This window comes from Pelophylax lessonae (assembly GCF_965119305.1).
Source record: "Pelophylax lessonae genome assembly, chromosome: 2".
In the NCBI taxonomy this organism is placed as follows: Eukaryota; Metazoa; Chordata; class Amphibia; order Anura; family Ranidae; genus Pelophylax; species Pelophylax lessonae.
Genome location: NC_138769.1, coordinates 46372846 through 46385482, shown reverse-complemented (window position 1 = coordinate 46385482; position 12637 = coordinate 46372846). Strand labels below are relative to the sequence as shown.

Here is a 12637-nt window from a genome sequence, read left to right as displayed (position 1 = left end):
TAGGGGCTAAGCTGTGGATTGCTTTGTAAGATGTTGTAAGTATTTTGAATTTAATTCGTTGGGTGAGCGGAAGCCAGTGGAGGGCTTGACAGAGAGGAGCAGTGGACACTGAGCGATTGATAAAGTGGATGAGTCTGGCGGGAGCATTCATGATGGATTGAAGGGGAGATAGCCTGTGTAGAGGTATGCCAGGTATAGCCTGTGTAGAGGTATGATGGCTTAGCTCTCCAGCGCTTGGGCTGGGAAAATTCTTCCTCCCCTTGTATTGGACAGTGGTCACCACGGGTGTCAGCCTGTCTGGCTGGGGAAGCGTCCTCAGCAAGCATTCTGCTCAGGGGATCTGGACGTTGGAAGAGTCCAGACTACCGATCAATATCCTGGAACTATCTGAGTGATCAGACGGTGTCTGGATCATTGGACGGCTCATCTTCAGGGATGCCCTTTACGAATTCAATCGGACAATGCTACGGCCGTGGCTTTTATGTCCATCACCAAGGGGCACAAGAAGTGCCCTGGCGGCTCTGGAGGTAGCCGCATTCTAAGGTTAGCAGAACGGTTCGTTCCGGCTCTCTCTGCCGTGCACATTCCCGGGATGGAAAATTGGCAGGCAGATTACCTCAGTCGGCAGGCGATAGACCAAGGGGAGCGGTCCCTTCATCCGCTGTCTCTATGGTGGGGCACCCCCGAGGTGGATTTGTTGGCATCTCCGCTCAACAGAAAGGTGTAGAGGTAAGTGGCTCGTTCAAGGGAACCTCTGGCAGACGCCACAGATGCACTGGTGGCCCCGTGGGGTCAGTGTAGTCTGATTTACTCCTTCCCTCCTCTTAAGCTTCTGCCAAGACTTCTACGCAGGATCGAGGCAGAAGGGGTTCCAGTTATCTTAGTGACTCCGTACTGGCCTCGCTGGGCTTGGTACGCCGATCTGGTGTGGCTGGTCGCCGATATTCCTTGGAAGCTTCCTCTCATGGAGGATCTGCTGTCCCAAGGACCGATCATCCATCCTGCTTTACAGTCGCTGGCTTTGATGGCTTGGCTGTTGAACGTCAGGTGCTAAGGGATAGAGGTTTATCTGAGTCGGTGATCCCTACACTGTTAAAAGCTAGAAAATCTACTTCTAGGAAGATCTACCATCGTACGGGGAAGACTTAACATTGTGTGGTGGGATTCTCATGGGGTTCATCCTCACTGCTTCTCAGTGGCTCGCTTCTTAGCCTTCCTTCCTGGTGCACACTTTTTACAAAGTTTTATAAAGTGGATTAGTTGGCATCTGCAGAAATTGGCCTTGAGTACCATCAAGGGCAAGGCATCGGCCTTGCCTGTCTTTTTTCCAAGGAACTTTGCCCACCCACTCCCCAGTGCGTACTTTTCTTCAGGGTTTCCAACATTTGGTTCCTCCAGTGCAGGCTCCGTTGCGGCCTTGGGATCTTAATTTGGTGTTTTCAGCTCTACAGAAGCCTCCCTTTGAAAATATCTGGGAGATTCTCCTGCTTCGCTGTCCCAGAAGGTGGCCTTTTTGGTGGCTATCACCTCTGTGCCCAGGATGTTGGAACTGGCAGCGTTATCCTGTCTTTCACCTTATCTGGTGATTCACAAAGATAAGGTGGTGCTTCGCCCCTGTCCGCCATTTCTTCCTAAGGTGACTTTCATTTGAATGAAGATATTGTGTTGCCTTCCCTGTGTCCCAGGCCTAAACATCCCAAGGAAACTGCCTTGCATGCCTTGGATGTGGTCTGGGCATTTGGGGTGTAACTTGGCAGCTACGGAGTTTTCAGGAAGTCAGACTATTTGTCCAGACGGATGGACCTTGCAAAGGGTTGTCCGCTTCCTCTGTGACCATTTTCAGATGAATCAGACAGATGGTGATTCAGACCTATTCCATCAAGGGTCAGATTCCTCCTTTCCCTGTCAAGGCGCACTCAACTAGAGCGCTTGGTGCCTCCTGGGCCTTCCATCATCAAGTGTCAGTGACGCAGGTTTGCAAGGCGGCCACCTGGTGCACACTTTTTACAAAGTTTTATAAAGTGGATTAGTTGGCATCTGCAGATGCTTTCCTTTGGCCGCAAGGTTTTGCAGGCTGCTGTTTAAGAGGACCTGATCCTCTTTGAGGGTGTATTGTTTTTTTCAGGTGAGCTCCAGTTGTTTTGGTTGAGCCCCTGTTGCCTGGTTGGCTAATGTTTATCCTTGGGAATTTCAAGAATGACAGGAGCTGTGTCCGTCAATGAACGAAAGAGAAAATGGGATTTGTGACTTACTGTAAAATCAATTTCTCTGATGTTCATTGACAGACACAGCACCCACTCCTCTGTGGAGTTATAATTCTCCTGACACTGGAGAAATCAAATTTCTTCATAAATTTAGGCTAATATGTGTTCTGCTACATATTTATTTTTTTAGTAAAAAAAAAAAAATCCCAATAAGCGTATATTGATTTTTGTGCAAAAGTTATAGCGTCTACAAACTATGGGATATATTTATGGAATATTTTTTTTATTTTTTACTAAGAATGGCGGTGATCAGCATTTTTTTTTTTTTTTTTTTTTCGGACACTAACACTCTAGATGCTTTTGTGTTTTTTTTTTTTTTTTTTTTTTTTTTTTTTTTGCGGCGGACAGATCGGACCATTGACTGACATTTTTGACACTTTTGGGGGGACCAGTGACATTACTACAGTAATCAGTGCTATAAATATGCACTGTTACTGTAATAATGACACTGGCAGGGAGGGGGTTAACTTTTATTGGTGATCAAGGGGTTAATGTATGCCTGGTGCTTACTAACGTGTGTGGGGGGAGGGGACTATGTGACATAGGCACAGATCGCAGGTTCAGCTATGCTGAACCCTGGAATCTGACCCTGCCTGTCACTTAGGAGATCCGCCCGCTTTTGTTCTCCACACTCGATCCCCGACGATCGGGGAAGAGCAGCGGTGATCACCGCCTCTCTTCCCCTGGCCTGATTCCCGCTGTGACTGAAAACAGCGGTAGCGAGCCTCCGGTAGCGCGCGCGCCGCCGAGAGAGCGGAATGTCTGGGGACGTGGGTCTATGTCGCCAGACGATAACGAGCCACTGTGCCGCAGTAGCAGCACAGTGAGCAGTGCTAAAGTGGTTAATCTGCAAATACCATGATGCTGCTCATGTGATCAGTTATGACACCAGTTATTTGATGGATTGACAGTTTGGTTGGGAGTACACGAAAATGTGACAGTCAGCAATCCCAGCATGTCAGGAATGTAACTTTTTTTTGAAACCGTTAAATTGATGGGTTTTGGTTCCGCTTTAAACAGATGTTGATTGATTGCCATGCACATTTGCTCCAGATTCTTCTTTCTCCATTTTTGATAAATTCCCCTTCCTGAGTTACTTTGCCCAATTCCTGTATCGGCTACCTTATCACAGGACAGATGTCATTAAGCTGATTTTGCTTTCCAATTAAGATTTAAGTGACTGGAGGTGACATTTTAACCACTTCCTGCCCGTGGGATGTCATGTGACTTTCTGGACTGTGAGTGGAGATATCAGTAGCTACAGGCATCACCCAGATATTTTTTTCAGGCGGCAGTTCCTTACATTGTAAAAACCATCATAGCGGTGCGATTGGGGAGCCGGAGAATGAATCTCTCGCCGGCGGCAGTTTACCAGATGGTCCCCGGCCATCTCTATGACTCTCAGAGGCAGGAATCGATGTCATGACATCACTTCTGGCACTGGCAGAGCTAAACGCTGCCCTTTGGTTTTTTTTTTTTTTCTTTTTTTGCTCGAAAGCCTGAGATCAAAATGTGTTGTGTTTTTTTTCCCTCAGGCTTTTTACCATAGAGGAGAAGAGGACCTGTCGCGCCCTATTCCTATTACAAGCGATGTTTACATTCCTTGTAATAGGAATAAAAGTGATACAAAGAAATAAAGAAAGAAATAAAGGGAAGGTGTAAAAATGAAACCATAAAAAAACAAATGTTACAGCACCCCCATCCCCTCATGCTCGCACGCAAACGTATACGTAGGTCGCACCCGCATATGGAAACGGCAATTAAACCACACATGTGAGGTATCGTCGCACATGTTGGCGCAAGAGCAATTATTCTAGCACAATACCTCTTCTGTATCCCCTAAACTGGTAACCTGTAAAACATTTTAAAGTGTAGACTATGGAGATTTTTAGGTACCAATGTTTGGCCCCATTCCACAAGTGTGCGCAATTTTAAAGTGACATGTTAGGTATCTATTTACTTGGCGTAACATCATCTCTCACATTTATGCAAATAAATTGGGGTAAATATTGTGTTTTTGTTTTTAATTCATGAAAGTGTTTATTTTCCAAAAAACATTGCGTTTGAAAAATTGCTGTGCAAATACCGTGTAGCATACAAATTGCAGGACCGCCATTTTATTCCCTAGAGTCTTAAAATATATATAATGTGTGGGGGTTCTAAATGATTTTTTTACGTGTAGGAGATTTATGCCAGAACTGGCCCGGTATGGAAGTGGTTAATCTGCAGCCAGATGATTTGCATAATTTGATTCTGTCATGAGGATATTATAAAGCATCAACATAACTGCTAGGGAACTAGCATTCTGAAAGTAGAGGTTGGTAGCGAGAGGTCCCTTTTTTACTTTTAATTTTCTCATAATTCCAGTAGGGTGATAAATTGGTGCTATGTGAAGGCCACTCAAGTTATTCCACAGGAAACTCCTCAAACCTCCTTTATGGAGCTGGTTTTGTGCACATGGGCACAGTTCAACTGGAACACAAAAGGTCCTTTCTAAAACCATTACCACAAGGTTGGAAGAGCAGTCATCTAAGGCCACTTTCACACGAGCTTCAGCTTGAATAATAGCAGTGTGAACAGCAAGCTTTTATGAAACTTGCAGTAAGCTTTTGCAATACTTTGGCCAAATTCGAGCACCTTTCTCCAAGCCTTTAACATTTCCAAACGGGAGCTAAAGGGCACTTTAAACACTGATCCTAATGGAAGTGCTGATTGCCACTTTAAACAAGCTGCTAGCAGGTTTCAGCAGATTTTTAACATGCTTCAAGTAGTGCTAAAGCCTGTTAGCAGCTTGTTTAGAGTGGCAATCAGCACACCCATTAAGATCTGTGTTTAACATTTACAAACTGGGGCTGAATGGTACTCTACAAGCTTTAACAAAGCTTGCTGAAGCCAAAAAATACTGTAAAGAGATGCCCAAGGTGACGGCACAAGGTTAGGGTGAGAGAGCGAGTGTGGGGTAGGCGCTCCTCTCCAATATGTAAATCCTTCAGGTCTATAAGTATGCACCTCTGTGCTATGTGATACCAATATATAAATCCCTGATGACGTCACATTTGACGAAACGTGCGTAGGGCAGGACATAGCGTTGTTGCATCACTTCCACATCTGTTGGTTTGAGAACTGTGAATCGCACGGATCCGGATATCCGCAGTGCACGGCGGTACCGGATAGAGGATTTCATAACTCTAAGTGGATATTTTAATTTGCAATAAAAAACTTGATATACTACACCAAGGGAGCCTTTCTTGTCTTTCCATGGTGGAACCGTAATAAGCACAGCACCCAGGATAAGGAGAGGAGACCTACATACCGGATAAATACCAGGCTATATACCCCTGTTGGGGTGAGGAGCTCCGGTGAGTACATTCACATAGGGGGAGAGCGTGTGCGTGTGTACCCACCAGAGCACTAAGGAGGAAGAAGGCACAAGTCACTTAGCACTTTTATATCCATCTGGTAACTCAGCATTTCTGCATTGATTCCTCCTTTCAAACACTGGAAAATATTGGGACACTATACGGATTTTGCAGTTTTTGGATAAAAATAATTTTTTTATGTTGGACTTTTCAGTATTTCTGTTAATATCACATTCGTTACAATTTGCACTTTTTTGCACATTGGCATTGCACTTTAATAGCACCATTAGTATATTTATTTATCTACTGTAGTTAGCACAGCTATTCCTTCTAAGCTGCAGCACACACTCCCTCTAGTGGCAGCAGGGAAACTCTGTTATACACTGGTTCACCATTGTTTCATATTAGAATTCATTCTTTAATATTTTATTTTATAAATATGCAGGATACTGTATGACAAAAGTTTGTATTTATGAATTTATAGTTTTATGCCATTTCATCACCTAAGATTACACGTGATTTATTTATATACTGGTATCACATAGCACAGAGGTGCATACTTGTACACCTGAAGGATTTACATATTGGTGAGGAGCGCCTACCCCACACTCTCTTTTTCACTTATTGGATTTCCCTTAGGAAATATAGGGCAGGCTGCATACTCAAAATATATTATTTTCCACACATAATTTTTCCACATATAATTTCCAGTGCGCGGGATAATACTTTAAAAAGAAACAAGGTTCGGGTATCTGATGCATTTCGCCTGTGTGGCTTCCTCTGAACCTTGTGCCATCACCTTGGGCATCTCCCTTGTGCACCTGTGTGAGGCTGGGTAAGGTAGGGTGTAATTAAGAGGTCTACATTTTTATGTCATGTCTTTACTGTACTATTGTTGTATGGTATTTTACTATTATTGTTATCAATAAAATATATTTTTTATATATAAATTTGTCTGTAGTGTCTCTCTGAGTGGGTTGTCTAGCACCGGTATAGCCCCTTGGTCTCTTTACAGTATTTTTTGGCTATACGTTTTTGGGGTGATGGTGCAGGACCCGATGGATTGGACGTATATCTTTTGCAAAGCTTGCTGAAAGCTCTGCAAATGCTTGAAGTCCCCTTTCACACTTGTGCGACTTGTCATGCGATTTGGGACTGCAAAATCGCATGACAAGTCGTTCTTCATGATTTCCAGTGAGCCCCATTCATATCTGTGCGACTTGAAGTCGCACCAACTTCAAAGTAGTCCCCGCACTACTTTTGGCATGATTTTGATGCGTTTTGAGTAAAACACATTATAAGCCCAGTCAAACTCGCATCAAAATCGAGACAAAAAGTCATGTCAAAATCGCGCGACTTTGAAGTCGCACAAGTGTGAAAGGGGCCTAAAGCTTGCTGTTCACTCTAGAAGTTGAAGACCGTGTGAACCAGGTGTTAAATGTCTTTGTATGTTGTAGCATTAAAGTAGAACTATAGACTAAACCAGAACTAGTGTCCCTATTGGAAGATTTCCCCTCTATTACACTTCTGGAGACAACCCTATGGCCCCTTTCACACATATGGGCAGTTTGTCCGTTTTTCAATCCATCCGTTGACGGATGAAATACGGACATCAATGCATTCCTATCGAAAAACGGATGACAACCGATCATCAGTTTTCATCGGCTTCCGTCAATATCCGTTTTTTTTTTTAAACGGATGAAAGCCCTATTTTTCTTCCGTTCAAAAACTCTGATTGGATGAAAAACGGATGTACACGGACAAGCGGTCTGTTTTTTCGTCGGTTTTTGCATTGGTAGTGGATGTAAAAAAAAAACGGACGAATACAGTCAGTGCCTTGCGAAAAGTATTCGGCCCCCTTGAACTTTGCGATGTTTTGCCACATTTCAGGCTTCAAACATAAAGATATAAAACTGTAATTTTTTGTGAAGAATCGACAACAAGTGGGACACAATCATGAAGTGGAACGAAATTTATTGGATATTTCAAACTTTTTTAACAAATAAAAAACTGAAAAATTGGGCGTGCAAAATTATTCAGCCCCCTTAAGTTAATACTTTGTAGCGCCACCTTGTGCTGCGATTACAGCTGTAAGTCCCTTGGGGTATGTCTATATCAGTTTTGCACATCGAGAGACTGAAATGTTTGCCCATTCCTCCTTGCAAAACAGCTCGAGCTCAGTGAGGTTGGATGGAGAGCGTTTGTGAACAGCAGTTTTTAGTTCTTTCCACAGATTCTCGATTGGATTCAGGTCTGGACTTTGACTTGGCCATTCTAACACCTGGATATGTTTATTTGTGGATCATTGTCTTGTTGGAAGACAAATCTCCGTCCCAGTCTCAGGTCTTTTGCAGACTCCATCAGGTTTTCTTCCAGAATGGTCCTGTATTTGGCTCCATCCATCTTCCCATCAATTTTAACCATCTTCCCTGTCCCTGCTGAAGAAAAGCAGGCCCAAACCATGATGCTGCCACCACCATGTTTGACAGTGGGGATGGTGTGTTCAGGGTGATGAGCTGTGTTGCTTTGACGCCAAACATAACGTTTTGCATTGTTGCCAAAAAGTTTGATTTTGGTTTCATCTGACCAGAGCACCTTCTTCCACATGTTTGGTGTCTCCCAGGTGGCTTGTGGCAAACTTTAAACTACACTTTTTATGGATATCTTTAAGAAATGGCTTTCTTCTTGCCACTCTTCCATAAAGGCCAGATTTGTGCAGTATACGACTGATTGTTGTCCTATGGACAGAGTCTCCCACCTCAGCTGAAGATCTCTGCAGTTCATCCAGAGTGATCATGGGCCTCTTGGCTGCATCTCTGATCAGTCTTCTCCTTGTATGAGCTGAAAGTTTAGAGGGACGGCCAGGTCTTCGTAGATTTGCAGTGGTCTGATACTCCTTCCATTTCAATATTATCGCTTTCACAGTGCTCCTTGGGATGTTTAAAGCTTGGGAAATCTTTTTGTATCCAAATCCGGCTTTAAACTTCTCCACAACAGTATCTCGGACCTCCCTGGCGTGTTCCTTGTTCTTCATGTTGCTCTCTGCGCTTTAAACGGACCTCTGAGACTATCACAGTGCAGGTGCATTTATACGGAGACTTGATTACACACAGGTGGATTCTATTTATCATCATTAGTCATTTAGGTCAATATTGGATCATTCAGAGATCCTCACTGAACTTCTGGAGAGAGTTTGCTGCACTGAAAGTAAAGGGGCTGAGTAATTTTGCACGCCCAATTTTTCAGTTTTTTATTTAACAAAGTTTGAAATATCCAATACATTTTGTTCCACTTCATGATTGTGTCCCACTTGTTGTTGATTCTTCACAAAAAATTACAGTTTTATATCTTTATGTTTGAAGCCTGAAATGTGGCAAAAGGTCGCAAAGTTCGAGGGGGCCGAATACTTTCGCAAGGCACTGTACTTCATCCATTTTGACGTGACTGAACTGATGAAATGAACGGTCCGTATGTGTGCAAGGGGCCAAATTCTGTGATTTTTTTTTTTTTTTTTTTTTTTTTTTTTTTTTTTTCTACTTTCAATGATCATGGTAAACAGCATTAATATAGAGGGTGAATCTCCCTAATGGAGACACAATCAGCAATAAAACCTGACAAGTGTTCTAATTCCTCTCCACTCTATCCAAAATGTAAAAAAAAGTTTTGCCTCTAGTTATACTTTGGAAGCACCTGAATTCAGTATCTTCGAGGGGTGTCATATCCTTTGCCTATAGTGGTGTGATGGTCAGGTGTCAGCAAAATATGGCTACATGGTGTATATTTTAAATAAATACATTTAAAAAAATTGGGTAAATGGGAGGGGGGGGGGGGAGAAGAAATCTCCGTCAATGATAAAAGATAACAGACCATTGTTGCTGGAATTTTTAGCCTTCCTCTGGCTCAGCTGTGGTTATAGGATTGTGTATAGGTTGTGTTTTCTTGTTTGTTTTTTTTATTGGTTGAGCCAGATGGACTTTTTTCAACCTGACTAACTATGTAACTATTGTTGGTCTTGTTTTCAGGAAAAGATGAAGGACCAAATAAAATGGTAGATTTTCAATGTAATGCAACTGGAACAGGAATATCCGAAATTAACTGGACCAAAACAGGAAATGCTGTTGGAGAAAATAAATCTACAGATGGCAATGTTACCACCATTACAAGTTCTCTTCACATCCTGCGATCCTCACTGTCCCCTAACCTAAGCGTATCTTGCAACATAGCTCATGCCACAGAAGGTAGGTCTACTTTCCTACTATCACTGCATGGTCTATGAAAGCAAGTCTCTCATTTTGTTGCAAAAACAGGAAGCAATGGAAGCAGAGACAACCCCCCATTGAAAGGGGCCTGTCGTCTGAAGTCAGCTCAGTATGAAGGCCCCCGGGATATGGTCTCTCCCCTACACTGTAGCGGTGTACAGGTCTCATCTGTACCCAGTGACAATCATGCCCCGGGCCTGGCTCACCCCCTTCTCCTTCACCCCCTTCTACCAGTCTCTGGTGGTTTGAAGGCAGGTTGTGCTGTCTGGCTAGCGTCCCAGCGGGCCATGGACTGGCACTGGTCTGTGACCCCGGGAGTTGGGGACCTCTGAATTAAAGGATAAGTAAGACCAAAGAAAATAAATGTAATGTATTACAGCTTACAGTCCTTGAATTTGGTGGCTGCATTAGTTTTCTCTTTTTATTTTTGTCTAGTTAACATTTTCAGCAAATGTTGATCCTGCCTGAAATGCTGTGTCCTTGTCACTTCCTGTGAGCTGCTCAGAAGAATTTCTTCCTTCCTAGCTATCTTCTGTAAACTACCAGTTGTCTCTAATAATAATGGAGGTGAAGCGATACAGACATGTTTATAGGTCCATATCAGGAGAGACCCTAGGGTGAGATCCATGTCCTCCAAAGATACAATGTAGGAGTGATATAGCCACTCGCGGACAGGAAATGCTATTTCCAGGATTACTGGGTGAAAATAAAGCAAAGGAAGCCTGAAAAAAATGAATGCAGCCACCACCCAAGGACTACCAAGCTGCAATTTAGTTGGGTTTCTGTCTAGTTACACTTTAATAAAGATGAGCAGAGTTCTCTGTGTTTTATTTGCTATGGCAGGTTTATTGTTTCTATGTGGGAATGTCTGTTATTGGGTTTCTACAGGGTCAAATCCAGCCCTGGGAGGCAATAGCTCTCTGTAGGGGGTCGACTGATATCATCATTTTTTTACAGCTGATATGGATTTTAGGCTGATTGCTGATAACCGGTCCCAATATTCTGTACATTAAAGTTTTGAAAAAACACAATTTCTACACAAATCTGGTAAACTAATCATGTTAGTGTTTAATAAATCTTTAAACATTAAGGGCTTGTTCTTCACACCCTACCTTAATGCTGTGGGTGGCTGGCTGGCACAGTGCACCCTGCTGGGAAAGGGTGGGTGGCTGGCACCCTGCTGTGGCTGGCTGGCACCCTGGCCCTACTATGGCTGGCTGGTGTGTCCTCTCTGGTCCAGTTCCGGCATTCCGCGCACTGTTTGCCGATGCGAAGGAGGCGGTGGCATTTGCCCTATCCGGGTAGAAGAAGCCAGGACTCAGAAGGTTTGCAGGCCCAGTGCGTGGAGGCGCATGGAGCAACATACGTAATAATGTCACGTGTGCGTGCCTCCGTGCACTTAGCTTGCAGTCCAAACTTTCCAAGTCCTGGTTTCTTCTACCTGGGCCAGTAATGACAGTAGTGGTCTGTGCTGGGCCCCGGGCCCCAAAAATGATGATCACCGCAGCAGGGGGAGATCTGACCAATATCAGTAAGTTTCTGGTGCCATTTTTTATTATTATTTTTTGAAAATTCCTGAATACTTAAAGGCTCTCAATCCCAAAGTGGTCAGGCGAGCAGGTGGAAAATTGAGAAGGATGGAAGAAGACCTGAGAGTATGGGAAGATCTGTTGATATGCAAGAGTTCAGAAAGGTACGAAGGAACGAGGTTATGAATGACCTTAAAGTGATATTAAAGCCTTGTTTTTTTTTTTGGTTTAAATAAGCATGTTACACTTAACTGCTCTATGCAGTTGGTTTTTGCACAGAGCAGCCTTGATCCTCCTTTTCTCAGGGTCCCACAAGGACGCTCCTGCTAGGTGCCCCCAGAGCAAGCATCTTGCTCTGGGGGCACCTAAGTAGGCGCGCTCCCGACCCGCAGCTCTGTGTCCATTTACACACGGAACTGTGGCTTGGCCTCGCCCCCTCCGTCTCTTGATTGGCTCACTGGCTGTGATTGACAGCAGTGGGAGCCAATGGGCTCCGGTAGCTATTGGTGGGAACTGCTGCACACAGAAGCTTTTTACCTTCATGCACAGAATGCATTAAGGTAAAATACCTTGTGCCTTTACAACCACTTTAAAGATAAGTAACCAAAGCTTGAAATCAATGCGATATTTGACTGGAAGCCAGTGATGGTGCTGAAGGACAGGAGTGATGTGATTAAAGGAAGGGGTTCTGGTTAAGATCTTTGTAGCAGAGTTCTAAACCAGTTGTAATTTATGGAGGGGCCTAAAGAAGAAATACAACCAAAGCTCATTTGGATGGACATTTCCTATGGATCACAGGAGTGCAGTTCCTTTTGCACTCCTGTGACCCATTTTCAGCAGAGAGTGGGCTGAAGTCCGCTCTCTATTGACCTCACAAAGTCAGTCCAGGCTCTGCGTCATTACAGCCATGGAGTCGTGATCCACCTAGATCCCTGTACCGACACCCGGCTCAGCCTCTCAGTGAGCCATTGAGAGCCTGGGCCGGCCGCTCCACCACCTCCACAACCCAGCACGCCATTGAGCAAGGAGGGGGCAGAGCAGAGAGCAGTGACTGACAGTCACCAGCTCTGCTCACGGAGCTTTGAGAAACGAGCGATCGGCAGTGTTTGATCACTCAGTTCTCAATGTTAGAGCTGGCGGGGGACGGATCCATTATCGGACCGATGATGCATCCACCTAGGTAAGTATGAAATTAAAAAAAAAAAAAAAGCTATACTTTTTTTTTT

At 44.0% G+C, this 12637-nt stretch overlaps 1 protein-coding gene across 1 annotated transcript in view; it reads left to right on the top strand.

Moving 5' to 3' along the window:
• The window catches only part of LOC309547944 (uncharacterized protein), a 44700-nt gene that overhangs the window by 16020 nt on the left and 16043 nt on the right, over positions 1-12637 (top strand). Inside the window, exon 4 of the mRNA XM_082247941.1 lies at positions 9646-9861. Within this exon, the coding sequence (XP_082104067.1) occupies positions 9646-9861 (216 nt within the window). The remainder of the gene's footprint in view (positions 1-9645; positions 9862-12637) is intronic.